Source organism: Centruroides vittatus, unplaced genomic scaffold (genome assembly GCF_030686945.1).
Source record: "Centruroides vittatus isolate TY-2023 unplaced genomic scaffold, ASM3068694v2 scaffold_1209, whole genome shotgun sequence".
Lineage (NCBI taxonomy): Eukaryota > Metazoa > Arthropoda > Arachnida > Scorpiones > Buthidae > Centruroides > Centruroides vittatus.
In genome coordinates, this window is record NW_027122673.1 from 1,000,127 (window position 1) to 1,025,958 (window position 25,832).

Consider the following 25,832-nt stretch of genomic DNA (forward strand, 5'->3'; position numbering starts at 1 on the left):
AATTTTACTCAGAAATTTATCCTAAATCCTTTAATTAGCAAGTAATTTATAGAATAATCCTTGAAGTAACAGTAGCATTTCGAAAAACATTCAATATCTTTTGAGCCAATCTGTTCCAAAATTAGCAACAGATAGTATGCCGAACGGCGAAATATTCCAATAACTTAAAATATTATATTGCCGCTCTCTCGGACTTATTAATTCTATACAAGAAAAACAATTTATCATTACAATAAGCAGTTAATCTACGCATGGTATCCGCATTACAGAATCCGAGACGTGACCCGTGTTGGTTACAAACACGGGACCTCGTCCCTCTCTAAAAGCATACAAATGTACAAATAAAATCAATAGAAAACAGATAAATCATTTGTGAAATTTTTTACATAAAAAAGGAGTGAATTTCGAGCATCTGTGCCAAGTAGTCTCGCCTGTCAACCCTTCTTTCCGAGCTCTCTAATGCATATCAATAGGGATTATCGATACACAGTACGGATGTAAATATAAATGATACGTAAAATATTCCAGATTTGGAATAATGTTCTTTAAAGCCCATACTCTGAAACACTACAACCGACACACAGTAGGCATGTAATTGACATAAATAATATTGTACGTTTGGAAAAAATGTTCTTTAAGGCCCCATAAACTCTAAAACACTACAGCTTTGTCTTAGTTGTTTAAAGTGTTAACCATGTCAATAAACTTTGTAATCAAGAAATCCATGTGAAGATATCCACATTTAATCCATATCAAGAAAAAAAAAACTTTTATCAGCCATTCTTAATCGAAGCAGCTGATATTTTCCAATCACAAAGACATTTGTGATTTAATTAAACAAAAAAACATCAGTCAATATGCTAAATAACGCTTCTGTAATTCTTGAAAAACTTATTTTTCTATACAGTGACGTCACGTGACGTGTAAAAAGAAGGCAAACAAACAAACAAAAACTTCTCACGACTTACACAAAACTATTTTTAAAAATCAGTTACACTTACTTTATCTTTCGATTTAATCTTTTATCCAAATGGGAATGTTTCATGCATGAGTTAAAATTTGGGTCTTTTCTTTATTGTAACTGTCACATTGGAGGTTACAACGTCGCCTTTGTGACTTAAGAAAGTCACACGGGTACACACTAGACAACACACACAATCATCATCTGCCTCTTCTGCCGTCACACATAACCGGAAGTTACGTCTACTCCGAACAAGTTTATGCATTAAAAAAAAAAAATCGGCACACACACACACACTACGGGAACACACAAGAAAACACAAGGAAAAACACGCATTTAATAACAATAATTTTTCGTAATTTAAGCGAAAAAATAATTAAATGTTCCTCCTTAAAGAAATTAATTAAATTGTTTTAATGTGTTTGCTATTTAGAAAAATAGGAATTTTTAGTTTTTCGTTCCTTTCTGTTATTAATTTTATATCATATTTCATGTAATTAATAAATATTTATTGTGTATTATGTTTTTATAATCGTAATTTTGATATTTTGTGGTAGATTTTTTTACAACAGATGGCGCCACGTTTGAATGTTACGTTGCCACGTGTTACTTTATTATTATTATTTTTTTTTTTTTTTTGTTATTCGAGCAAGTTGCAAATTTAAATTTGTGTGATATCACTGCCGGTGATAGTATTGAGAAAATATTTGTAGAAAAGAATTTACGAAATTGTGTTTGGCTTTTTAAATTATTCTCCCTCTAGACACTAAAATGGCTTTTTTTTTTTTTCATTATGGGTTCACAATCGGGCGACCGGGTAGTGAGAGACAGCGCCCGACATATCCGGGACAGGCCCGTGGAAAATTCTTAGAGCTTTTTGACTGATCGGATTCGATTCTTGGTCCCCAGAACTGATGTTTTAATCACTTTCAGCCATCCAGATGTCAAAATAATACGCTAAGCAGTGGCGCGTTTAAGTTCCGCGCTGCGCCACCCACACTGGCAATTTAGGATCCATGGATATGGCCCAAATTTAAATTTCGACATTCTTAATGAGTTTATAAAAGATTGGTTTGGGATTCCCAGGCGATTTCCCTGTTTGATTATAGGATAATTCAGGTAGCAATCTACCGCTCTAGGAGACCAGGGCCGTATTCTGGTCTCTCGTCTCTCACAAGACGGTAACTGATTGGCTAATCATTTTGATTAGCCAATCAGCGACCAGCTTGTGAGAGACGAGAGACCAGAGACTGACCAGAATGTGGCCCCAGATTGATCTGGACGGGTCGGAAAAAACCTCCAGGAATTTTTCGGGGGTGGTCCGTCCTGTTATATCGGACTACGTCCTTCACTACTCGACCACTCCATTGCAAGCCAGGCTGAACCCATAATGGGTTTACTTTATTAAAACACTTTCCGCCCCGTGTGCACTAAGCGAGCCTTTTTAGCAAGCCCACTATGGAGTAGTCGGGTGGTAAAGGACGAGACTCGGAAATTTTTCGACCAGTCCGGATTCAATTCCGGGTTCATGGCGGTAGGATGCAACCTTGACCGCTCGGCCATCAACCGTCATAATGAGCTTAGTCAAAAGAAGCACTTTAGTGCCCACAAGGCCGAAAAAAAAACAATCAAAAATTATTTTTACGTATAACGAAATGAACAAAAATAGTAATAATTTTATTCATTTTATAATTATATAAGAAACATTAATACATTAACATTTATCAAATTAACATGAGATATTGAAACCGGAAGTGTTTTTTTTTTAACTCGACAGAAATATCGTCGCCGCCAGGAGTCGCTAGATGCCTATCAAAAATGGCGCTTAGCACGAATGGAAAGATAAGTCTGTATTGCTTCTGTTTGACGTTAACAGTTGTGATTTTGCCAATATTTACTTTGGTAAACAGAACTATAGCATTAGTAATAACAGACTATTGGCTGCCAATAAGTATTATTTATTCGGGACTGTTGCACGGATTACTTTTCTACATTTACAAACCGAGAGGATACGCGTATAAGGTGAGGCGTGGTTTTTAAATTCGATCAAATTAAATTACCGCGCGGTTTAAAAAAATTTTTCATTATAATTTGCAACCGCGAAGTTGGCCTTGTGGCTTGTCACGAGGAGTCTCCCGCCATCTTTGATGTTTAGTTAAACGTTTCGTTGAATATTCACCAATTGAATTGATATTTTGTTAAATAAATAGGTTAATGTTACCCTAGGTATCGAAGATGGCGGCTCGTCTCCGATCCCAGCAATCAGAAGAAAGAAAACAGTGGGGACGCACGTTCTAACCTAACCTAACCTATTCTAATAATTATGGGAATTTATTAGAATAGGTTAGGTTAGGTTAGAACATGTGTCCCCACTGTTCCCTGTCTTCTGATTGCTGGGATCGGAGACGAGCCGCCATCTTCGATACCTAGGGTAACAATAAGTAAAATAAACGTTCTTCTTTGGTTAATTAATTGTAAAGTTTAAAGGAATTGAAATGCAACTGTTTTATTAATTAATTAGTGGAGAATATTTCCAGCTGTATGAGTAATATTCTTTGTTAAGGTGTGTAAGAATGGTCACACCTTAACAATTCTTGTTTGTGTGTATTAATTAGAAGTCCACATGCTTCCCTTCATCATCATCATCATCATCTGGCATTTTTGGATAAAATTGCAGCTTTGACTGATGCAGTTGGGACCTTACTGGAGTCGTAGACTGTGACTGTAGGAGTGAAAACGGTCACAGCAGCTCTACCTCAGAGTGTGACTCTATGTGAGATACATCTCGAAATTGTTGCGTGTGATTGGAAGTCGTGTCACATGCTACTCTAAGAGTCGTGTTTAACTATTTAGTCAATGTGATTCTGACAGGTTTGAGTAGCCCATTTGACTGTTTGTGGAGTACTCGGTTACATACTTGTAGTTTTAGAGGCTGTGAGGGCTTGTTCCCGTGCGGGTGCCAAGATGCGAGGGTTATCAAGCACCGAAGCACGTGACTGCGTGTCAGTTGTGACAAGCAATAACGAGTCTTGACTGACACAAAGCATGGAGAATAGGCAGCAGTACTGGTACATGGTAAAAATTGATCTTTGAAGGTGAATGTCTCGTGAAGTGTTGCACATACAGATACGGTTCCTTTGACTTTTTTGCTTGTACAGGGGTCTACAAAACCTACACATGACCCTTCACAAGGTAAAATTCAAAAGTGGAAAATTCAGAACTATTTCTCAAAACAGTGCTAAAAATCAACTGTTTTCCACTTTACTAGAGAGAGCTAAAAGCTCATAAACATGAGAAATACCATTTTTGGGGTGCTGTCAGAGTCGCTTAGATTTATAGGGGTGTGATAAGCTGATTTCAGGAGGTCTACATATTTCAAAGGGTCACATTTAGACTATCAGTTCTTTTGACTTTTTAATCTTATGGCCATGGTTTATGGCTTTGATAAGCTTCCAACTGTCTTACTCAGCTGCAACTTTATTGATTTTTGGCTACAGCCATAGTCTTAAAATGCTGGATGAGGGTCTACAAATGTTTTCCTTTTACTTAAACTGTTAGTTTTCTTAAAGTAGCTTATTAATATTTTCTTCTTTAAAGTTAATTTAATTCAATTGTAGATATTCCTTATTGAATTTGTTTAGATCTTTTGGCTTCCTTGAGCCACATTTGAAGAAGAAAATTGTCTCGGCCACATATAAACTATAAAATTACACACAGGTAGATTTGCCATTCTAGGCCAAAACGAACGATTAAATAATTTTTGTAGCCTAAAAAGTAGCCATTTTGCCAAATGACTTTTTGTGCACCAAACTAAAAAGTGAGTAGCCTATTTTGGCTCAAAGTAACCAAATCTTTTCTGAGGCACAGCTGTTGCAGACGCGGAAGAAGCGGATTACATCCCACAGGCAATCGTATGCAATAAATAGACATTAAAAATGCTCCATTGAGGCGGCATTGATTTAGAAAATTCAATTTAGCCCTTGCTTTATGTATTTTAAGGACCTGCAACAGTCGTGCCTCAGAAAAGCAATTAGGAATACCAGACGCCAGACGTATGCTCTGTAGCCAAATCTTTTCATTGGATGTACTGCACATAATATGCATATAGTTTCTGTCATCACCGTACGTACATAAAGATCTCAATGTTTTAACGAAGTTTATGATTTTATGTTCGGCTGCAGGTTGGACTGCCTTGGTTTAGATTTCTTCCTAGATGTTCTGTTTTCATGTTCTCCTGCTTCCTCTAAATCTGCATAGAATATCATTTCGTATGTTTCTGCTGGCATCATAGAAAATGTCCTTTAAACTCTGAAGCATTTTTTAGTTAAAAGGAGTCAGTTTCTTTACTTGAGAGGATTCTTCCTCTAGTGTAGAGAGACTGACATTGCATTTTCTCTTATTTATTTCCCAATGATCATTTGCAATGTTTTTCTTCATTGGGTCAAAAGCAAAATCAAAGGCAAGGAAGATTGGGACATGACAATCAATGTAGAAAAGGATAGGAAGGAGTAAAAATAGAGGAGGACCTGGGAGAAGAGATTGTCGAGTTTTGAAAAGAATTGATAATAGCTATGAATTTTTATTATTTGATAAAATATTCATAATAATCTGCTTAGTTATTTTTTTATCTGTGTAAATATTTTATTTTTGATTAAAATGTTTGTTTTTCTTTCCTTTAAAATTGCTTTGATTTTATTTCCAAAAAACTATTCAGTCAATTAATGAAACTTATAAGCTTTAAAATGATTTTTATATAATGATACACCCTATGATTAATATGTAAATTTTATTTTATAGAGATAACAATAGAACATTCACTAATAATTTTTTAGTTTATTAACAGCTAATTTAACCTCTGAATACTGGTAGTTGGGTGTGAGTTTGTATCTCACTAATGGGTTAGCCACACGAAGTTTTATGGGTTTTCTTTACATTAGTAACACGTAAATACCGGCCAGTTCCCTGTAAAAAGTCTTCCTGGGAGGTATTTCTCCATCCATGCATTGTGTTGCCGTATAGAAATAACAACCAATTAACAGTTAATTAATTTAAATCTATGTTAAAGTTGCAATTTTTAACTAATTTTTAGCAAATAATATTCACATCTTATATTAATTTTTAAATTAGTTTTTTAATGAATTTTCTATTAATTTACGTATCTTAAAATTTAAATAGTCTTACTTAAGTTGTTATTAACCACTACTTCGGTATTTTAGAGAAATTTCTTGGACTTACTGTTTTAAATAATAAAATTGTCAAGCGTACGCATTATCAACAGTTAATGTTTATGAAGCTTGTTTGCTTCTTCACACTAAATTTTATACATTATTTTCTGATTAGAATGGGTTGACAGCTGGCTGGAGCAGTTAAGATAGTGGCCTGCTGCTCTGGGGACCCGATTCAAATTTGGCCAGTCGATAAACTCGTAGAAACTTTACAGAGATGTCTCGGGTCCCATTGTGAGCCTTACCAAACTCATGATGGTTACGATTAGAGCATAGAAGTGCCAAACTCGTAGTGCCCATGTAGCAGGAAGAGTAGAAAGAAATGTGTTGCATTGTAAACTGCTATATGGAATCTTCTAAAATTTAGGTATTATAATATCAAATATAAATTTTGGCACCTATGTTTAGAACAAAGAAATATATCAGATTGAATTTTATGTACGTGAAGTGTACATGTTTACGAGATATTAAAATCTTGAATTAATAAACAGGAGACGTTATTAATTTAGAATTACATAAATTAATAATGAGTACGGAGAATTTCTTTCGATTAGTGCGACTCATTTACTCATTAGACGTAATGTTTGCTTTATATGGTATTTGCAAAACGGGAACGAATGAGTCAAAGTAGAACACGAGTCTTTATTATAAAATTATTAATTATCATTATTTTATTTATTAATAATTAATCGATTATTTAATTTCTAACTCGAGTTTACACCATTTTCATTTATTCATTTCCTAGTTTTGCGTTTTATTTTTAAAGAATTCCAGTTTGTTATATGCAAGATACTTTCTCACTACATTCTAAATCTAATTTAAGTATGAACCAGTAAACCAGTTTGTAGTGGAACGTACCAGTTTGACGGGCTGTGTGTGTTATTTATTCCGTGCGACATAGTTTCATTGAAATTCTCTAGTTTATATTACTAAAACGGTTTTTATTACAAAATAAAAATAAATTTTACAAGCTAAAATATTATTCTCATTACAGGTAACTATGATATTTATTTATATATTTTTAACAGTTTACTTCTCCTGAAGGGAGCAACGTCTCTAGCTCGACGTCATACCAAAAAAGTCATGCCCGGTGTCATAGAAATAACTATTGTACCGATAAAAAAATTAATATACCGAATAAATAATATAAAAAATAACAGATTAAATATATTTGTACATTTTTAAGTGTACAATTAACAGTTTAAAAAAAACTTCTGTTTTAAAGACAAATAAGGTACATTCTTGCTAATCCAGCCTCTTAATATTACTCTAACATATTTAGTCATTTTCAGAATATCTGCCGAAGTTTGGAAGATTGTCAAATGGAAATTTTCATTTAAATAATAACAAATATTAAATTCTCACATGAAAATGTATTATTTTAAATGATTAAAAAGCTTTTCCATTGTTTAAGTTTTTAATAATGGTTAAAACAATGCTGGAAACAAATTAAGCACATAGACTTGTGTTTGTGTTTGATACCATTGATATATGTGCATTTTAGATGCTGTAGCTAGAGTTAAATGCATGTAAAATGACCTAAAGATCTCATAGAATTGCCAAAAATGATAGATTATCTGAGATAATCCGGAAATGCTTGCTTTGCTTGATGCTATCCGTGGCCGTTCGGTGAGCGAATTTTGAAGTTGTGAGAATTTTAAGTGCGATCTTGTAATTCTGTTTGGATTAGAGAGGTGCTGCACCATCAAGTATTGAAGAATCTACGGTAAACCTGTATTTAATAACTTTACATATAGTATTATTAATATACAGTGAAACTTGCTAATGTGACCACCTGTGTAAGATGACCACTTTGAGCTTGTTCCTTCATTAGCAGGTTTCATGTAGTTAATACTATTCATAATATTATGCCATAATATAAATAATAATAATCCAAAATCATTTAGATCATTACAGATATGATTACTTTTCAATATTTTTTTCAAATTATATTTAATAATGTTTGTATCCGATCATATATTATTATTAATTTTATTTTTTTCCATTACAGGTTGCTTGGAGAGCCGGCCTCTTAGGGTCGGGTTTCGGTATTAGTTTCCTCATTAGCATCCTTGCGAGTTCTTCGTGGAATGTATTCGGTTGGTATTTGACATTGTTAACCTTTTTCCATATCTCGGAATATCTAACGACCGCAATGACAAATCCGAAGTTCCTCAGTTTGGATTCATTTCTGCTAAATCATAGCAAAGAATATGGCATAGCTGCATTTGGAAGTGTAGTCGAATTTATGATCGAAAGATTTTTGTATCCAGGTAATTAATTGTAACCGAAAATCAGTTTAGTATAGAATTTATTCTTATATTCAAATATACATCAAATATTTTTTTAATCTGATATACAGAGGGCTTAGTAAAGTTCTTATACACCCACATAACTGATGAAAGTAGATAGCTAGTTATGAATGTGGTGTATATAGTAAAATGAACTGCCTGCAGGGCTTCTATCTTGATGCATTATACGAGAAAAAAGTCAATTACAAAATTATAAACTTGTAAAGCTTGATCGATTTAGTACAGAAGGACATGCAAACACAAATACGTACACGAGTAAGCGTGAATAGAAAGTGCGAAATGCTAATATGTCAATATTTGATTCTCATCAATGCTACATCACTAATTGTGTCACAAAGCTGAAAATTGTGAAGTAGGAAACATAGGGCATATTCTTGCACAGCTTCTCTTGCTTGATAGTTGTATTCACCATATAATAGCACCATCTTGCAATACTTATTTGAATAATTTGCCATTTTTATGGCTAACACACAATTTCACTTCCCATGATTAGTGATATAGCATTGACAGGAATCAAATACTGACAAATTAGCATTTTATGACTATAATTATAACTATAACTATAATTATACAACTATGGCTATTTTCATTAATCAGTTACATGGGTGTGTAAGGACTTTAATATGCACTGTGTATATACCTGTCTTCATAGATGACTATCATTGTACATTGGTTCAAATAGAATATTATTAATGTATAAGCTAACTTTTTGATTTCAGGGGATACTTCGTAATCAAACAACAAGCAAGCAACAAACTTTCACAGGATTCTTCTTAAATTTTATACGTTAAAATCTTCGAATTTAAGAAGAATCCTGTGAAAGTTTATAAGCTAAATTTTTAATGTATATTGTTAAATATCTAACACGATTATCAAATAAAAATGGGATGTGCAAAAAACTTGCTGTGTCACGAGAAGCACTTAAATTGAAAAATTTACTTACTGAGGGTCACAGGATGACGTTTGAAATTTTAAATTAAATAAGTAAATAAATTAATCTAAAAAAGTAACAGACAACACTTACTGATAAGGCCAAAATTTGATTATTTTCAGAACTATGCAAATAAAATGAGCAATTATTTATTGTGACTTTGTTACAATGCCAGGCTGCAATGCTCTCTTCCTCAAATTAGTAGTCACTTGTCCCTGTACATCATACTTTTCCTTTAACGACAGTTATGCCAGTTATTTATCCAACACCTTTCAGGGGAAAATGTTTGAATTGAAATAATGTGATTTCCAGTTTGCATCGGAAGTTTGTATATAGGTACTCTGGTACTAAAGAGTGTTTGAAAAATTACTGTGAGATAGAGAGTTTAAGTAGAGTCTTAATAAAAGTGAATTTGCATACAATATTGCAGTTTCTTCAACAGCAAATGCGAGAAATGTCCCTCAGAAGTTCCAAAATCCACGGGAATGAGGTCTGGAGACCTAGAGGGCCAGATTCCACAGGAGATTATGCAATAGGCGAAGAAATCTTCCAGGAACTAAAATGTCTTTGAGTGAGCAGTATTACCATCTGTTGCAAAGTGGAAATGTGGGACGTATGACTTACAGGTCTCGTATGCAATGCCATGCAAATAACTTTAATGTCATCACAAATGTCTCACTGCACAGTAACTTTTTGGACACAATATATAATGGAAGAAACAAGTATCAGTACACCCTGTCTAATAGGAGTATGCTAAAATTTTTATAGTATCCCAATTGAAATGAAGAGTAACTTGTATTTCAAATTATGATTTTAGTAATTTAATATATATTTTAGAAGATAAAGTTTTTCATTATGTCATACATTAATGTAAAGGAAAGAAAGTTAATATGTTAATAACACAATTTGTTATTTACGGATATGAATCTGATGATATTGGATAGAGGCTTCAGAATGCTTGCCCCAAAAAAATAAACAAAAGACACACAACCTGTGCTAATATTGAAATTTAAATACTTATTTCTTGAATGAAATTGACTTTTTTTTTATGGGAATCATGACCAAATTTTAAGTATAGCCTATAATTTGCATACATTTGATAGTAATAGCATAATAAATATATAAATAAATTTACTACTGTATATAGCAGGAAGAAAACTTCACTGTGTATGACATTGTTTATAGTTTTTTATTGCTAGCACTTTCAACGAATTGATTTTTGTTGTCGTCAGGCGAATAAAAATTTTAAAAATCAAATACAGATGTTCTAACAAGAATGCATATTATTTAAACAAAAATTTTTGAATTAAATCCGTTGAGTCAGCTACAAATTTCGAATACATTAAATGTTATATGTACGATGTGATGCGGTGCATGCGTGGATGCAGGTCCATGTTAACAGTGTGACAGCCAACGTTTAACTGTTTGTATAGGGCAACCCATACGTTGGGCAGGTCAAGAGTGGGAGTGTTGCATGGTTCTAGGTTGTTATGAGGAGAGACTCCCATATAAATACGAGATTGTAGCTCTGTTCGAGCATCTTTTCTGCCTGCTCTGTGGTGCACTTTTCTTTCACCACATTTAGCTAGGCAGCTAGTGAGCATTCTTGTTGTGGCCCCAATGTACCTTGTATTCATCCCTGTTACAGGATTTTCTAACGGTACTGCATAGACCCCCCCCCTGATTTCTCAAAGATGGAGAATTTGTCCCGATCGTTGCAGATGAGTCTGCACAAATTCAGTAGCGGAGATAGGGGCAGGAGAAGAATGCTATCGCTATACAAATGATTAAACGTCGGCTGTCACGTTGTTAGCATGGACCTGCATCCACGGATGCACCACATCACATCATACATATAACATTGAACGTAATCAAAATTTTAGCTGGCTCATAACAGCTATAATTCAAAAAGTTCTGTTTAAATAATAGGCGTTCCATTTTCATTAGAATATTTGTGTTTGATTTAAAAGATTTTTATTTGCCTGAAGACAACGAAAATAGATTCGTTGAAAACACAAGCAATAAAAAACTATAAATAACACCGTATACAGTGAATTTTACTTCTTGCTATTTAATATTTGGTGTGAGGATTCAGCTGTATTGTAATTTTCAATATCTTTTAGAAATGAAGCAGATTTTATGGCTGAGTATACCCGGATTATTACTTTGCATCGGAGGAGAAATTATTCGTAAGGTTGCCATGTTTACAGCGGGGACCAATTTCAATCATATCATACAGAGTCACCGAGAAGAAGGGCACGTCCTGGTAGTTCACGGCATTTATTCCCTGTTTAGGCATCCGTCGTATGTCGGATGGTTTTGGTGGTCGATTGGAACTCAGGTTTGTATATTTCTTATACTATAAACATTAATAAATATTATTATTCTAATGAAGAAACATTAAAAATATATATTACTTGATAAACCTTACAAATTATATTTTCATGTTTTGTGCTAATTTTTTCTTGAGCTAGTGTGTTTCTAGACTGTTGATAAGGTTTGCTGTTGTTGACATTAATACATTCACTTTAAACAGGGCAGCCATAATTAAACTTTCCCTATTCAGAGCACTCTAGCCGCAACCAATAAGTGAACTGACATCAAAATTTGCATACAGACTATGTGAATGATGCTAGGGAACTACAGGAAATTACATGAAATGAAACAATGAAAATGCATTTATTCGTCAATTAAATTAATTATTAAAATAATTTAATTTGTTGTTAATTCATTGATTGATCTTGATATAACATAGCAATTGTATGGCTTTAAAAGTTAAAATATTAAAACATTAACATTATACAGATAATAACAATTCAAAGCCTGATGAGTATATGATAAATCACCAAACGATCGCTTAAATATCGGGCTACTATATGGCTACTTAAACGATTGGAGCAAATTGTTTCAATCATTTAAGTATCCATATAGTAGCCCGATATTTAGGTGATCGTTTGGTGATTTATTATACAATATTACAAAAAAAATGCAGCAATGAGTTGCATAACTTTCCCGGCTATTATGAAATCTTATTTAGAAAATAACTTTTATAATTTTCATTACAATGTAACTTAATAAAATGTCGTGTGTTGTCATCCGTTATGAGATTTTGTTATTAAAAAATTTTCGTAATTTTAATTACTATAAAATGGCAAAAAGCTTAATTTCGAGGGTATGGATGAGTTTTATAATAAAATTATAAATATTAATAACGAGTAAAATCTTCATTTCGTCTGACCCTATTGGAGATACACGACCCCCTGTATCTCCCCACCCCCTGGACCTTTAATTGCCAAAATTTAATAGCATCAATGTCCTTCATATACAAGCCACCATGCCAAATTCTGTTACGTATTCTACCCCACCCTGAGATATTAAGCAAAATAAGTGCCAACACGTGTGCACACACACACACACAAACACACATCCATGGAATTTTTTTCCATTTTTTTGACTTGGATTGAGGAGGTCTTAAAACATTGAAATTTGCAAAAAACTCGGGTCAAATTTGACGCGATTCCAGTACGTTCCCTTATAATAGCCGGGAAAGTAAAACAAACAGAGGTTTTTCAACTGTTTCAATGGCCATCATCAGATTATATTTGAAATATTTCATGATTATTAATAGATTGAAGTATTACAAATTTGTTTACTAGAACAAAAACATTTAAATAGAAGGAATGTTGATGGTCGTCGATCCTTTTTGAGTATATTTCTAAAATTTTAAGTTTGTTTTCTTTTAGTAGTTTGATGAATTAGAGAATAATTTTATTAAATGTATTATTAGGAGTATTTAGACAACAAACAACAAAAAAAGATGAAAAGTATTGTCACGGTTAAAATGAATTCTGTAGTTAAACAAATGACCAAGAAAATTAATTCATACATTGGAAAATAATAGTGTTTTCTTATTGTTGAGACAGTTCATTTTTGTCAGATGCGTACACAAGAAGTGTGTGTAAAAGAATGTAAAGTTGTATGTTTCTTGTAAAGAATTACAAGAAATATATTGAAAGTTGTTGTTTACATATATGTAGATTTTTGAATCATTAAATTAACTTTGGTTCAAAATTACAGTATGGTCTGAATTTAGGAATTGTTGACACAAACTGTTTTATTTTTTCTCTTGATTTAAAAGAGGAAATATTCAATACAATGAATTCAAAATGATATATATGAGAACAAAATACATGGGCAGTCGAAAAGTCCAGAATTGTGGTTTAGCACTCTAATGGTAGGGCATACGGAAACACATACCTTTAAAGTAGGACTCTTCGGTACACACACCCTTCCCTCATTGATCTTGCCATTGTTGGAAGCACTGTTGGAAGGCTTTTTTTGGGAATATTCAGGAGTTTGGCCATCAAATTTGATTTGATATCCTCCATGGTTGCAAAATGCATTTTTTTGAGATCCATTATCGGCATAGTGAACAGCTGAAGGTCTCTTAATTTTCAGAAACACTTGAGAATTGGGTTCCATTATTTGGACAAGTTGCCGTTTGTGTGTTTAAGGCTACGTGCTCAACATGTTTTGTTCAAATCGGAGACCCGAACATCTGTCTCTCTCCTTGTTAGTGTCATAACTAGCTTTTGTTATTTTATTTTACTTCATTTCATTTAAAATTATTGATCAATTGATTGATCTCTGCTATGTAGTATATTAACATGTTTGTTGAATAATTTTACAGAGACTGGGTTATCCTGGAATGAGCTACAAAAATTGACTGTAAGAAATAATGGATAATCTCCTCATCCCAATTTATAAGAGATTTTTGAGAACAAGATATGCTTGTAAATCAGGTTGCACTGTGGTAACAAGCCAATGGAACTTGTAGCTCATTCTTCAGCTCGTAATTTTCTGAAAAGTAGAAAAATTGTGCCATAAAAGTATTTTTATTTTACATTTCTAGATGATTCTTTGCAATCCAGTATGCTTTATTGGATACGTTGTTGTTTCCTGGAGGTTTTTCAACAGAAGAATACTGGAGGAAGAAATAACTCTCCTGAATTTTTTTGGAGAAGACTATGTCAAATACCAGAAGAGGGTACCCACCGGTCTTCCATTTATCAGAGGGTACAGGTTGGAACTTTGAATATGTCGGCTATTAAAACGCATATTTTTTTTTTTTTTTGAAACGCTTTTGAAAAATTGGTTCAATTTTTCAGATACTCATGTTTCGTAAAGAATCTTGTATTGATTTGTGATGAATTAAGTAGTGCCTGTATAATGTTTAGAAGTTTTGCAAAATCATTGTTGCATTATTTAAGTGTCAAAACTAACATTTCGTGTTGTGATTCTCGGTAAGTCGCAAGTAAAAATTTCGAAACGAATGTTTTTCATTACATTCAAAGAGTGTATAGTCGAAAATCAAAAACATTTTTGGATCACGAGAAATTTTTTTATGGACCAATGGAGATTCTACATGACCGTCGAATTATTTTAGAACGTGCCGGCCTAATCTGAAGGACCGAACGTTCGGTGCAACTAGATATTTCTGCCACGGGCCGCACGACTATTGCGATATCGATTGAAGGAGGAAGAAACATTGTAATAAAAACATTTTGTCTTAATTTTGCTTAGAAATGGCAAATGTAATTTTAAAAGAAGAGAAAATGTTGTAAATAAAGCATAATATTTGAGAATTATAAATTTTGTCTGAGAAGTTGTCATAAAATAAGTATGGAATGCATGTAGATACTTAGTTGGAGTGTATACAACTATGAAGAACTCGAAATTTTCAGAATTTCAAACTATACATTCAAATTATAATGTTGATCACGTTTTTGATGTGTTTTTCTTTGATAAATGAACCATTGCTGGTAGAATTTTGGATATTTTGGACCCATTTGAAAGTGCAGTACATGAATTGTTTAGGTTATATACCACATTAGTGATGACTAGCCATTTATTCTATACAAGGAAAAATAAAATGTTTGCAGGTTACATGTTGAATGATAGTTTGAGCTAAATTTTTTATTTTATTTGACAGATAACATTTAGAATGGATCACCAGTGTGCCCTGCACTAAATTTTTCATGTCACCCTAAAATTGGTGCATGTTCAGGTTTTGCCGTGATGAGAAAACAGTAAATTCCTTGACAAGCACCAACTCTCAGGGCAGTTTAGGGTGCACTAGTGCTCCATCCCAAACAAGACATTAATGCTGTGGTTCTCGACTTTTCCGAGGTTGTGGAACACCATTCGGCAGAGCATTAGCATCAATATATTCAAAAATAGATAAGCAATTCCATGTTTACCATTCTCACAAAACAGTGAAGTGATAAATTAATAAAATAAATTTGCTAAAAAACATTTTTGAAATTTTTTTTTTATAGTGGAACATTCGGACAAGTTTGTGGAACTGGTGTTTCATGGAACATGGGTCGAGAACTACTGCTTTAATGAAACGATTATAATAGCGAAACAGCAGTGCCGGAATTAATAGCATGATTTATGTGGGAGATTTTCAATACAAGCCATTTTTTAATCTTGCATTATTCAAGAGAATTGTTTGTGAATGTGCTCCCGAGAAACCACCTTGTTGGTGGTTTTTGAGAACCGAAATTTAACAGGTAGATCAAGAAGCTTTGCCACTTTAAATTTTTTTGTAATTTAAGTTTTATTAAATTGTAAATTGATAACCATGGTATACATGAAAAGCTGAAAAAAAAGGCCATGCATTCAGCAGGCTGTGGGTTTCCCATATGCTTCATATGTATATATTTGTTTAAATATTTTAAAGACAAACAGATTCTAACAAAAGTTATATAGTTTTCACTAAGAAAAAAAAGCGGACAAGGAAGGGCTTTTGCTCGACTTTCCTGGCCCTCCACCTGGAGTTTGAGGGAACTATTAGGAAGTTGGACTTGGATACAACCCACCAACCATCTAAACACAGGAGTTTGTCAAGGGTTTTTTTAAGTCGTGGGTTCCCGAAATGTCTAAAAACATTGAAAAATGCAATAAAAAATGAGTAAAAAATTGATTGATTACCATACTTTCTCTGTTATGTTCTGTAACAATCGAGAAAGCAACGCATTTGCACTAAGCGGGAGTTGCAGGTTCGTGTCCCGTTCCAGACCTATTTCTTCTAGAATATTCTATAATTATAATTATTATATTTAACAAGAGATGGTGGACTGCTTCCTGCCAAATTGCTTAGTAGTAATTTATCCTTAATAGCCCAATAAAGGAATCTGCCATTAATTTGATGTAGGGAATTTCAGCTAATTTTTAAAAAATTTTCTGAAATTGAAAAATAAACGAGACTTATCATATTAGCTCGCTCCTTTTTCTCGTGAGAAGTTTGCACTCAATTGTAATCTGAATTATTTTCAGTTTCGTCTCTATCTATGACACTAATTATACCTATCACGGGGTCGGCAGAATAATGAGGAACGGACCTAACATTTCCGGAACAGATTGCCCATTAGAAGTTCCTGGGTTTCTCACCCACCCGAGGTCCACCAGTTCACCAGAATGGCAAGTTTGCAACGCTAGGGAAATTCGCGAATGAAACTGGTTGAGTTGAAAAACTCCAGTAGTTTTTGGTCGGTGGTCTGTACCAAGAATTTTTTGAAGGGCGATCCGTCCTGGATTGGTTGTTGGGTCCTAATCCTCACAACCCAGCCATCACATCAAGAAATTCAAGGCATTTGAAATCAACAAATTGTTATTAAGTAAGGTTTTAAATCGAAATAATTATATATGTTTTTAAAGTAAATGTTCAAAATAAATTTCGCGAGACCTCTTTCGAGAAACAAAGGGGCGCACCGATTTTACTTGCTCCGTGGCGCTGAATATGTAGCTACGCCACTGATAGGTATGCAAGTGCAGTAATACCAGGGAGTTTCATCACTTATTTCTTTGGAAATTGCCGATACTTCTATGTCTGACAATAGAAAGAAAATATTTGTGTACAGTTGCTCTATCGCTTAGAATGTGGCCACGGTGCAACGAAGGCTCGCGATCTTGTCTGCGAGGCCGACCCATTACAATCGGTTGAAGAAATTTAAGGATGGAGATTTCCGCTTTAAGACCATCCCCGTTTGGGTAGCAATTACGCCATTGACGACAACGTTTTTCTGCAACTGATTGGTGTCAAAACGTGGATTGTCGCCCGAGAATTCGCACCATAACTCGGGTGTTCCCGCACACTACAAAAGTTGACAAAGTCCGATACCACTATAACGACGCGCCAACACATAGTGCAAAGATAACCTTAGAGAAGACGGTCTGGGAGGTTCTATCCACCTCAAAGCCCAGATTTAGTGGCAAATAACTGGCTCCCGTGTATTTCACGCCCCGCAGAACCATATTGCCATATACAGTTCAATAACAATAACCTATGCTCGAGGCTCTCTTCGAGGCCATTCTTTGCACAATGGATTGAAAGTTTGCAGCAAAGGTGACGAGATGCGATTGATCTTGATTAGGATTACCACAAGGCCGAACCGTAATCTTTATTGATTTAAGAACGTAAAGTTTTGTGCAAGTGGTTTGTTATTTGTTCTATTGTGGTGGAAATTCTACGTATGGTTGTCATTTCCCTTTCAATGTGAGTCAAATCTGGATATAACGGCAAAGAATACGTCTTCGAATCCGAAAAGGGGGAGAAAAATTCACACGTGATTATCATTGAAGAATTCGTGTCGCCATCTTACCGTATGGAGCCAGGGCGGAACGACCTACGAAAATTAAGCATTTCGGTTTAACGAAGACCAGGGGCGGACTGGCCATGTGGAAAATTCCACATGGGCCGTTTTTCTGAATATGTACTGTACATAATATACTTTTTTGTTCAGTTTTATTTCAAAAATTTCATTTGTAGCCCTTGGATTGGTTTATTTTTGTGTCTTTAACGATGATAGAATTGTTTACAAATGCACGTATACTTTCGTAGGCGCTCGACCCATTTTCAAGACTAAATGAAGCCCAAGGGAGTATATGTACTGTACATATACATTCGTAAACAATTCTACCACCCCTTAAAGATGCAAAAATAAACCAACCCAAGGGGTTACCGTAATTGCAAGGACTATCGGGTAATTTAACCCCTCTTCACTGCACATTTGATATAGAGCTGTAAAGTTTTGCCACCGCTTTGTATCGTTGCATTCACTTTTTTGGTTTTTTGCAAATTTTTACTATTAATCTACAGTGGTTTATTCGAATTATAGAAAAAGGTATGTTAAATATTTGAAATTTTACGGAAATAGAATTAGAACTGGACAGTAATAAATACAAAATCCACTTATGAGAATGTTTCAACTTCGCATTACTTTCAATGCTGAACTGACGTTGAGGTTCACACGTGGTTTTGTACAATAAAAGCTCGATATAATCGTTATAAGATCGATGAAATATATTTGATAAATATATCAGATATACAGAAGCTATATATATATATATATATATATGTAACAAGTTGTACTGTTAATGAAAATATATTTGGTATATAAATGGTTTCGGTTCGATCCCTTATAATTTTTAATTTGCAGAATGGAACCACAGCGTGAGAAAAAAGAAGCAAAGGGAGGTCAAGAAAAGTCGAGACTAAAAAGAAAACACGATTTGGAGTTAGTAGCCGGACAGGGCTACAGTATACAACAAACGTTTAATAAAAAATTAAAATGCCAGTCTGAAAATATGTCTAACAACGACGATGCGAATCAATGGGGAAATATAAATAAAGATATTAGTACTCGAGAAATTGAAAATAATAGGCCTATATCTGCAACATCGATAATGCTCAAACTGATCGAAACAAATTTGAGAAAGAGAAAAATAAAGAAATAAAATGAGAGACTTTTAGCCATCGCCATTGTGGAATCATCAACGGGTGAAGCTTTTTACAATATTGTAATAGATATATTAGGAAAAAACAATTAGGACATTACCGAATGTATCGGAAATTCTACCGATGGTGCTAGTAATATGCGGGGGTTTTCTGCTCACACGCTAGAAGCTATCCCAGAGCGTGTTCACGTATGGTGCTACAATTGCTGTAGCTTTATTATTTAGTCTATTACATTTAAGAGCAATTTTCATTCGAACGAATGTGTGGATTTCTTTTAGTAAAGATACTAGGCGTAAAAAATTAAATACGATAGGAGAAACGCGATGGTGGGCCAAGGAAGAAAGTGTTTGGTAATTTTGCTAATTCTAAAGATGGCTTATATGTTGAATTAATATTAACATTACAGTATTTTGCTACATCAATAAACATTCAATCAAACGTACGAATAAAAGCAAAATCTTTTCTAGATTCCTTAATAAAATACGAAATAGTTTTAACAACTGAACTTTTCTTACAAATATTTGATATTACAACACCGATTTCAAATTATTTGCATGAAAGAAGCATAGATTTCATCAAAGCTCATCGTATGGTTACGAATGCAATCAAATTATTAAAGGGTATATCGCGAAAATTTAACGTTGTAAAGAACTCTGCCGATGTGTTTGTAAATTATGTTAATAATAAACTGGATGAAATGCAGTGTGATGTCGGAGTTGAACATACACTACCGGATATTAGAATACGCAAAAGAAAGCAAATGGACAGTGGAGAAACTACGGACCAACCGTACAAATATTTACTATCTATGTCTGTAACACAAGTGTCCTGTGACACAGAGCTTTTCTGTGTTAAAACTCATTAAAAGCAAACTAAGATCAAGTATCAGACAAGAAAATCTGGAAGCCTTCGTGTTAATGTCAGCGGAGAAGAATATTTTAAACGAAATAGATTCTGATGTTTGAATGAATAAACTTGTGTTTATTGTAATTTTTGTCAATGTTATATTTTGAATATACAGTAGAGCATCGATTATCCGACTTAATTGGGGACTGGGGTTGGTCGGATAAGCCGAAAAGTATGAAAAAATACATTATTAGTATAGCGTATTAGGCCTGGTTTAATATACTAGCATCTCTTTCATGGTCGAACCAGTGCTGCCAGCTAAAACATGCAAAAATTTAACAAAAATAATATTAAAGTAGCCAAGACGTAACCAAATATTGTAGCGCCACATCACTAGCGGACATTTGAATTTGCCGACTAGAACGCGGTCGGTTAACCGATAAGTCGGATAATCGATGCTCTACTGTATTTAAATATCAATAAATAAAAAAAAAATGTATTTTTTTTCTATGGGCTGGGCCGGTAATAATTTTTTCCACACAAAAATTTTAGGGCCAGTTTGCCCCTGACGAAGACCGCTTGCAGAGGTGCATTAATTTCGTTTTACGAGAGTGTGGCCAAAATAAAATAAGCACTTCGTATTTATACCGTAATATCGGGAGAGATGCTTACTTAGTGGCATTTAATTTTATACAATTTTATTCCTAGAAAAGAACACTTTAACAAGTATGGTCCGGTGTTCATTGTAACATACGTGTGATGAATTCATCACACGATTAACTATTTAGCTGGTGTCTTCAACTAAACCGATTCCTAATCGGTCCAGAAAAGCCAAAAAAAGGAATTTTAGCCTTTGTCCTTTTAATTTAAAATTATTACAGCTGGATCTAAACGCCAACGACAATACCATTTCGTTTAGATTGGAAACGTGACAGTCCATTTTATTGTATTTTACCTAAAAAAAATACAAAAATCTTATACACGACAGTAAAGCAAAACACACGCTTACATTTAAATCGAATCAAAATCTTACCGGTTAGAAAATTCCTTAAGAGAAATAATCAATAGAGCCTAATCCAGAGGGCCATCAGCATGCAGAAGTAACCAATTGTACTGTAAAAATTAATAATAAAAAGAATAATGCATACATAAGAAGAAATAAATGCCAACATAAAAATATTTGAAAGTGGAAACTTCGGTTAATGCTACCTATGGTTCCAAGATGGCGGCTCGTCTCTCATTCCAGCAAATAGAAGAAGGGAAACAGTGGGGATGCACGTTCTAACCTAACCTGTTTTAATAAAACAGGTTAGGTTAAAACGTGCATCCCCACTGTTTCCTTGATAAAATCAGAGACGAGCCGCCATCTTGGAACCATAGGTAACGTTAACCGAAACTTCTAATCCCATGTTATTGTTGAGAGATCTGACTAACTCAACTGAAGATCTGGGGTAAGAATCACTACAAAGTTCCGAGTTTGCCCCGTAATTAGAACAAGTCACAAGTGATTAAGGATTCATAGGCCAGTCTACACAAAATTATAGGTCACCAGCCCGGATATCACATAGAAATTCAACAAAGGAACTGCGTTAACACGTCCCCTCTCCAATTGTTCTCAAGTTCGAGGCAGAGAGGAATGAGTAAAGATAAAACAATAAAGACAAAAGAATTCTTACGTTCGAAATCCATTCTTCGCGTTTATACTCGCTCAACAGTTTCTTCGTTTTTTGTTCTATTTCGTCTAACATTTCCGAAAACGACATCAAGCTAATTCCATCGACACCACGAAACCGTACGTCGACATCTATGGGAATGCATTAAATTATGTAAGAAATCCATAAACAATGGTAAATTTCGAGCATTACTTACATTGTTTTAGAGTTAATTTCAATTTTATGATATAAAATTGGTCTCTAGAATTATAAAATTCTTCTCTGGAATTACAATAATGAATAATTCTCAGGGTCAGGTTTAAGATGGCGCCCACTAACTCTGTGACGGAATTCAAGCTATATTTGAAAGGATCCCAAAAGCATCTCTCTAATCTCAGCACAAAGTGCACGTTCAACGATCTCTCGACTATTTCCATTATAATCCCTCTGAAGCGGTATCTATCTTTTGATATCATCTGTCGAAGAGGTAGAGGAAACGTCAGAGAAGAAGATGCAGAAATCTTACAAAATTATGGGAGGAGAAACACTTATTACTTGAACGTTTTCGTTTAATCTTTGAAAATCGGCAGACGAAGAAAGCCAGTTATGAAAGTCACGTTCACGGCTTTGTAATTCCTTCCTTAGAAGATTAAATCTGATTCTTTCATCCGTTTCTATATCCTAATTAAAATGAAAGCAGGGTTATTCTTTTAAGACCCTTGATGCCAAGATGGCGGCTCGTCTCTGAGCCGCTATCTTGGCATCGAGGGTAACATTAACCGAAAGCAGAAAAGCATTTATTCCATGAATTAAATGTTAATTTAAATTAATTAAAACCATGCAGAGAAGATTAACGACATTTTACCTGGAATGGTGCATTTATTCTTGATTCTAATGCATCGTTGTAATCATCTATATCATCTGCAAACAGACAAATAAGAAAAAAAAAGAGGGATTTAAAAGTCCGTTGTGAGTAAGCATAAAATTGCTTGGAGAGAACGAAATCATACAGGAACACAAAAGATGGAAATATAGGCTCATTGGTTTCCGAGGAACGCTGGAATAAAAGGCTGTATTTCCATTTTAACTGTGTTCCTGTACGATTGGTTCTCTAAAGCAATTTTATGCTTACTCATAACAATTACAGAGAGAACAAAAAGGCAATCCAGTACAAACGACTTAATTCTGCTCGCGATATTCTAGTGTTACGAAAATAAAAACAATAATTGTAATCTAGAAGTCTGTTTTCTGGTAACGTGGAAAAACAGCTTTACAAGCACCATCAGAATTCTGGTGAATCGAGGAAGCAAAATTCATTTCTTCCATTCGCATTTTCTGTTTCTGATCACTTTTGGTAACGCGAAAAAGTTCTTACTACAATTAACAATATAAAATGCTTTCATACCAAATGCACTTTTCATGTCCATTTCGATCCTGTAACATTGGTCGAGTCGACAATATTCGCAACGTCGAATATCTTCGTTGGTATAACAGATACCGGTGCCGAAGTAACAAACTGGATCGTAGAAGACTCTTACGGAGTGCCGAAAATACGTCTTGCACGCTTCACAGGCAATCTCTCTAGTGTTCGGTACTTCCTGCATACATACCGAACATACCATGATAGATGCGCTTTCAGAAAGAGTACTTCCAGAACTCGTGGATGGTTCGTTTTCAGCTGGGAAGAAATAAATTAAATTATTCGTTAATGTTACCTATGGATGCCAAAATGGCGGCTCGTCTCTGATTCGAGGGAACAGAAGAAAGAAAGAAAACAGTGGGGATCCACGTTCTAACCTAACCTAACCTATTGTAATAATTTTGTTGGTAATAATTATGGTAACTTATTAGAATAGGTTAGGTTAAAACGTGGGTCCCCATCGTTTTCTTTCGTTTCCTCGAATCAGAGACGAGCCGCCATTTTGACACCATAAGTAACATTAACCAAATTATACTTACAACTATCAATTGTAATAACTTCGATTTCTGAATCCGCTTCAATAATTAAAACAAAGATAAAGGTTATTCTTGAAAATTTAGAAAATGTCTTACATTCGTGACAAGTTACAGCATACTTACAACTGTCGATTGTAATGACTTCGATTTCTGAATTAGCTTTCATAATTAAAAGAAAGATGGAGGCAATTCTTGAAAATTTACAAAATGCCCGTTTTAAAATTAGAAATCTAAGAATCTTGGCGAAATATCTGTATTTTAAAAAGTTAATTAAATGTTTTTAACTAAAACTTACCAAGTAATTTAAAAATATAAATAAGAACTGCTCCTAAATATAAGTTAAAGACGTTTGAGGTGATGTAAAACATCATCTCTTCTTCCACATTTATAAAGTGCTCTTGAAGGTTTATGCCACTGCATCAATATGCAAATTTTGTCATCTTCGTATTTATTAATTTGAATATAAATTCCTATTTCCTGAATAATTTTTAAGGAATTTTAATCGTCAATTTATAATTTTACAGAAATTAAACTAGTGCCTTCTTGTTTTACATGGCGATTTCCATTCCGAGTTGCAATTCGGATCATTGTTATTCGGCAGAAACATACAACTAAAGTTAACTGTCGAAGTCCCGTAATCGGGATTTAGTTATTGTTAAAGATCGATAATCTAAAATAAACTAAAATAACTTTCGATCTTAACGGGTCTTAGTGAATGTCAAAGGTGAATGCCAGTTTGTGCGAGCGTTTGCTGCGTTTAACGCTCGCATCGCAGACATTTGCGAGAATAACTGAGTTGAACAATGGTGTCAGGCTCGCAAGTTCCGTTTTATTAATGGAAAACAGTTCAGTGAATCCGAAAATATTTATAAAAAGGATGTAACAAAGAGAAGATTCATCTGGTCTGTAGGAATGGGTGGATTAATGGTAAATTGAATCGTCTGTAGTCTCGATCCGGGCTCAATTTGGACACGTTCTTCTTGCCCATAACGGTTTTAGCCAGGCCTAAAATGAAGACAACATATGCAGGACGGTGGTCCGTGAAAAGTTTCTAAGGTTACACGCGCGAATATAATTCTGGATCGTAGAGTTGTAGGCTTAATTTCAGGAATCTATTATCTGTAGCGGAATGAAAGGAGATAAATGGAAGTGCTAGACAATTGATTATAATCGTTCTGACATAAATACGCAGTAATTTTGAATATTCTGTAATTGGTGATGAATCCGTATAATTATATTGAAAATTATGGGCCTAGGCCTCGCCCAGATTTACGTACTGATAGTTGATTAAGCATTCGTGCCTGACAAACGAGTGTCTGTCTAACATCTAAGTATGCCCAATTTCCCATAGAAAGTCGTCCTAGGATGATTTGTCTCGATTAAATTTTCCCACAGAAAGTACTTTGAAGGTTTCCCATAGGAAGTCTTTCCATTGCAGATTGTCTAAGTGTTGCCTTGTTCTTTCAATTCAATCCCTTTACAATATTCAGTATCTTGTGGTGGCGTTTTAAGCTGTATTACGCTGCTAGATTCTTTCTATTTAGAAAGGGCCTCCTGATTCTTCGCTAGTCTAGATCCTTGCATTGTCTAGAGAGACAACCGCGCGGGTTATTGTATAAAGTAAGTATAATATAAGCCTTACAGCTTTTAATCATATTTGGTGTCATGGTAAGTCACACTTTCTTTGGGGACCCAGAGAATAAGAATGAAAAATTTAGTGCTGATCGGGCAAAAAGCTTAGAACATACACAAACATTTTATTATGTATATAAAACAGAAGAGAAACTGTCTGGTCCAAGATGGCAAAGCTTTTCGAATCCGCGTGGCATATATAATCACACTTACCATTAAAAATGTTTATGCAGGCCGAAGTTTTAGATTTCGAGTAACGACATTCAAAGAAATGAAATGAACAGGCTTTTATTAGAATAGATGTGAAGCTGATTGAAAAAGGGTGATGAGTGATTAAGTGATAAACCAAAAGGATGACTGAAAAAAGACAAGAGCAAATATTGTATTAAAGTATTCTGCAATTTGGTGAATTTATGTGCCAGAGATTTCTCCCGACGTGCTATTTTGGGCGCGACCACCAGTGCCCGAGTGGATAAAACCATTGAAGGCCGGTCATGGGTTCGCGCTATGCAAAC

General features: G+C 34.4%; 3 protein-coding genes and 2 long non-coding RNA genes across 5 annotated transcripts in view; 2 read left to right on the top strand and 3 right to left on the bottom strand.

The window, feature by feature from the left end:
• Positions 1–1,195, bottom strand: part of LOC136986855 (activated Cdc42 kinase-like) — a 42,651-nt gene extending 41,456 nt beyond the window's left edge. The window contains exon 1 of the mRNA XM_067284482.1: positions 1,002–1,195. The gene's annotated coding sequence lies outside the window, so the exon portion shown is untranslated. The remainder of the gene's footprint in view (positions 1–1,001) is intronic.
• LOC136986888 (uncharacterized) overlaps positions 1–25,832 on the top strand; it is a 199,693-nt gene that overhangs the window by 85,487 nt on the left and 88,374 nt on the right. The window lies entirely within an intron of this gene.
• Icmt (isoprenylcysteine carboxylmethyltransferase ste14) lies at positions 2,751–15,081 on the top strand. The gene is made up of 4 exons (XM_067284432.1): positions 2,751–2,983; positions 8,198–8,459; positions 11,553–11,770; positions 14,342–15,081. Exons 1-4 carry the CDS (start codon positions 2,780–2,782, stop codon positions 14,522–14,524), a joined length of 867 nt encoding a protein of 288 aa, XP_067140533.1. The 5' UTR covers positions 2,751–2,779; the 3' UTR covers positions 14,525–15,081.
• Positions 21,148–25,832, bottom strand: part of LOC136986890 (uncharacterized) — a 77,844-nt gene continuing 73,159 nt past the window's right edge. The window contains exons 2-3 of the long non-coding RNA XR_010882551.1: positions 21,754–21,881; positions 21,148–21,190 (exon numbers count right to left, since the gene is read on the bottom strand). This is a non-coding gene — a long non-coding RNA (uncharacterized lncRNA). The remainder of the gene's footprint in view (positions 21,191–21,753; positions 21,882–25,832) is intronic.
• Positions 23,393–23,857, bottom strand: LOC136986858 (uncharacterized). Its single transcript, XR_010882543.1, has 3 exons — positions 23,809–23,857; positions 23,689–23,724; positions 23,393–23,407 (listed from the first exon to the last, which is right to left on the bottom strand). It is a non-coding gene; the product is annotated as an uncharacterized lncRNA (long non-coding RNA).

Excerpts from the sequence above, each read along its gene's own strand:
- Icmt (XM_067284432.1), top strand. The coding sequence starts at position 2,780 with ATGGCGCTTAGCACGAATGGAAAGATAAGTCTGTATTGCTTCTGTTTG. Across the intron at positions 2,984-8,197 it reads CGAGAGGATACGCGTATAAG|GTTGCTTGGAGAGCCGGCCT; the intron begins GTGAGGCGTGGT and ends TTTCCATTACAG. Across the intron at positions 11,771-14,341 it reads GGTGGTCGATTGGAACTCAG|ATGATTCTTTGCAATCCAGT; the intron begins GTTTGTATATTT and ends TTACATTTCTAG.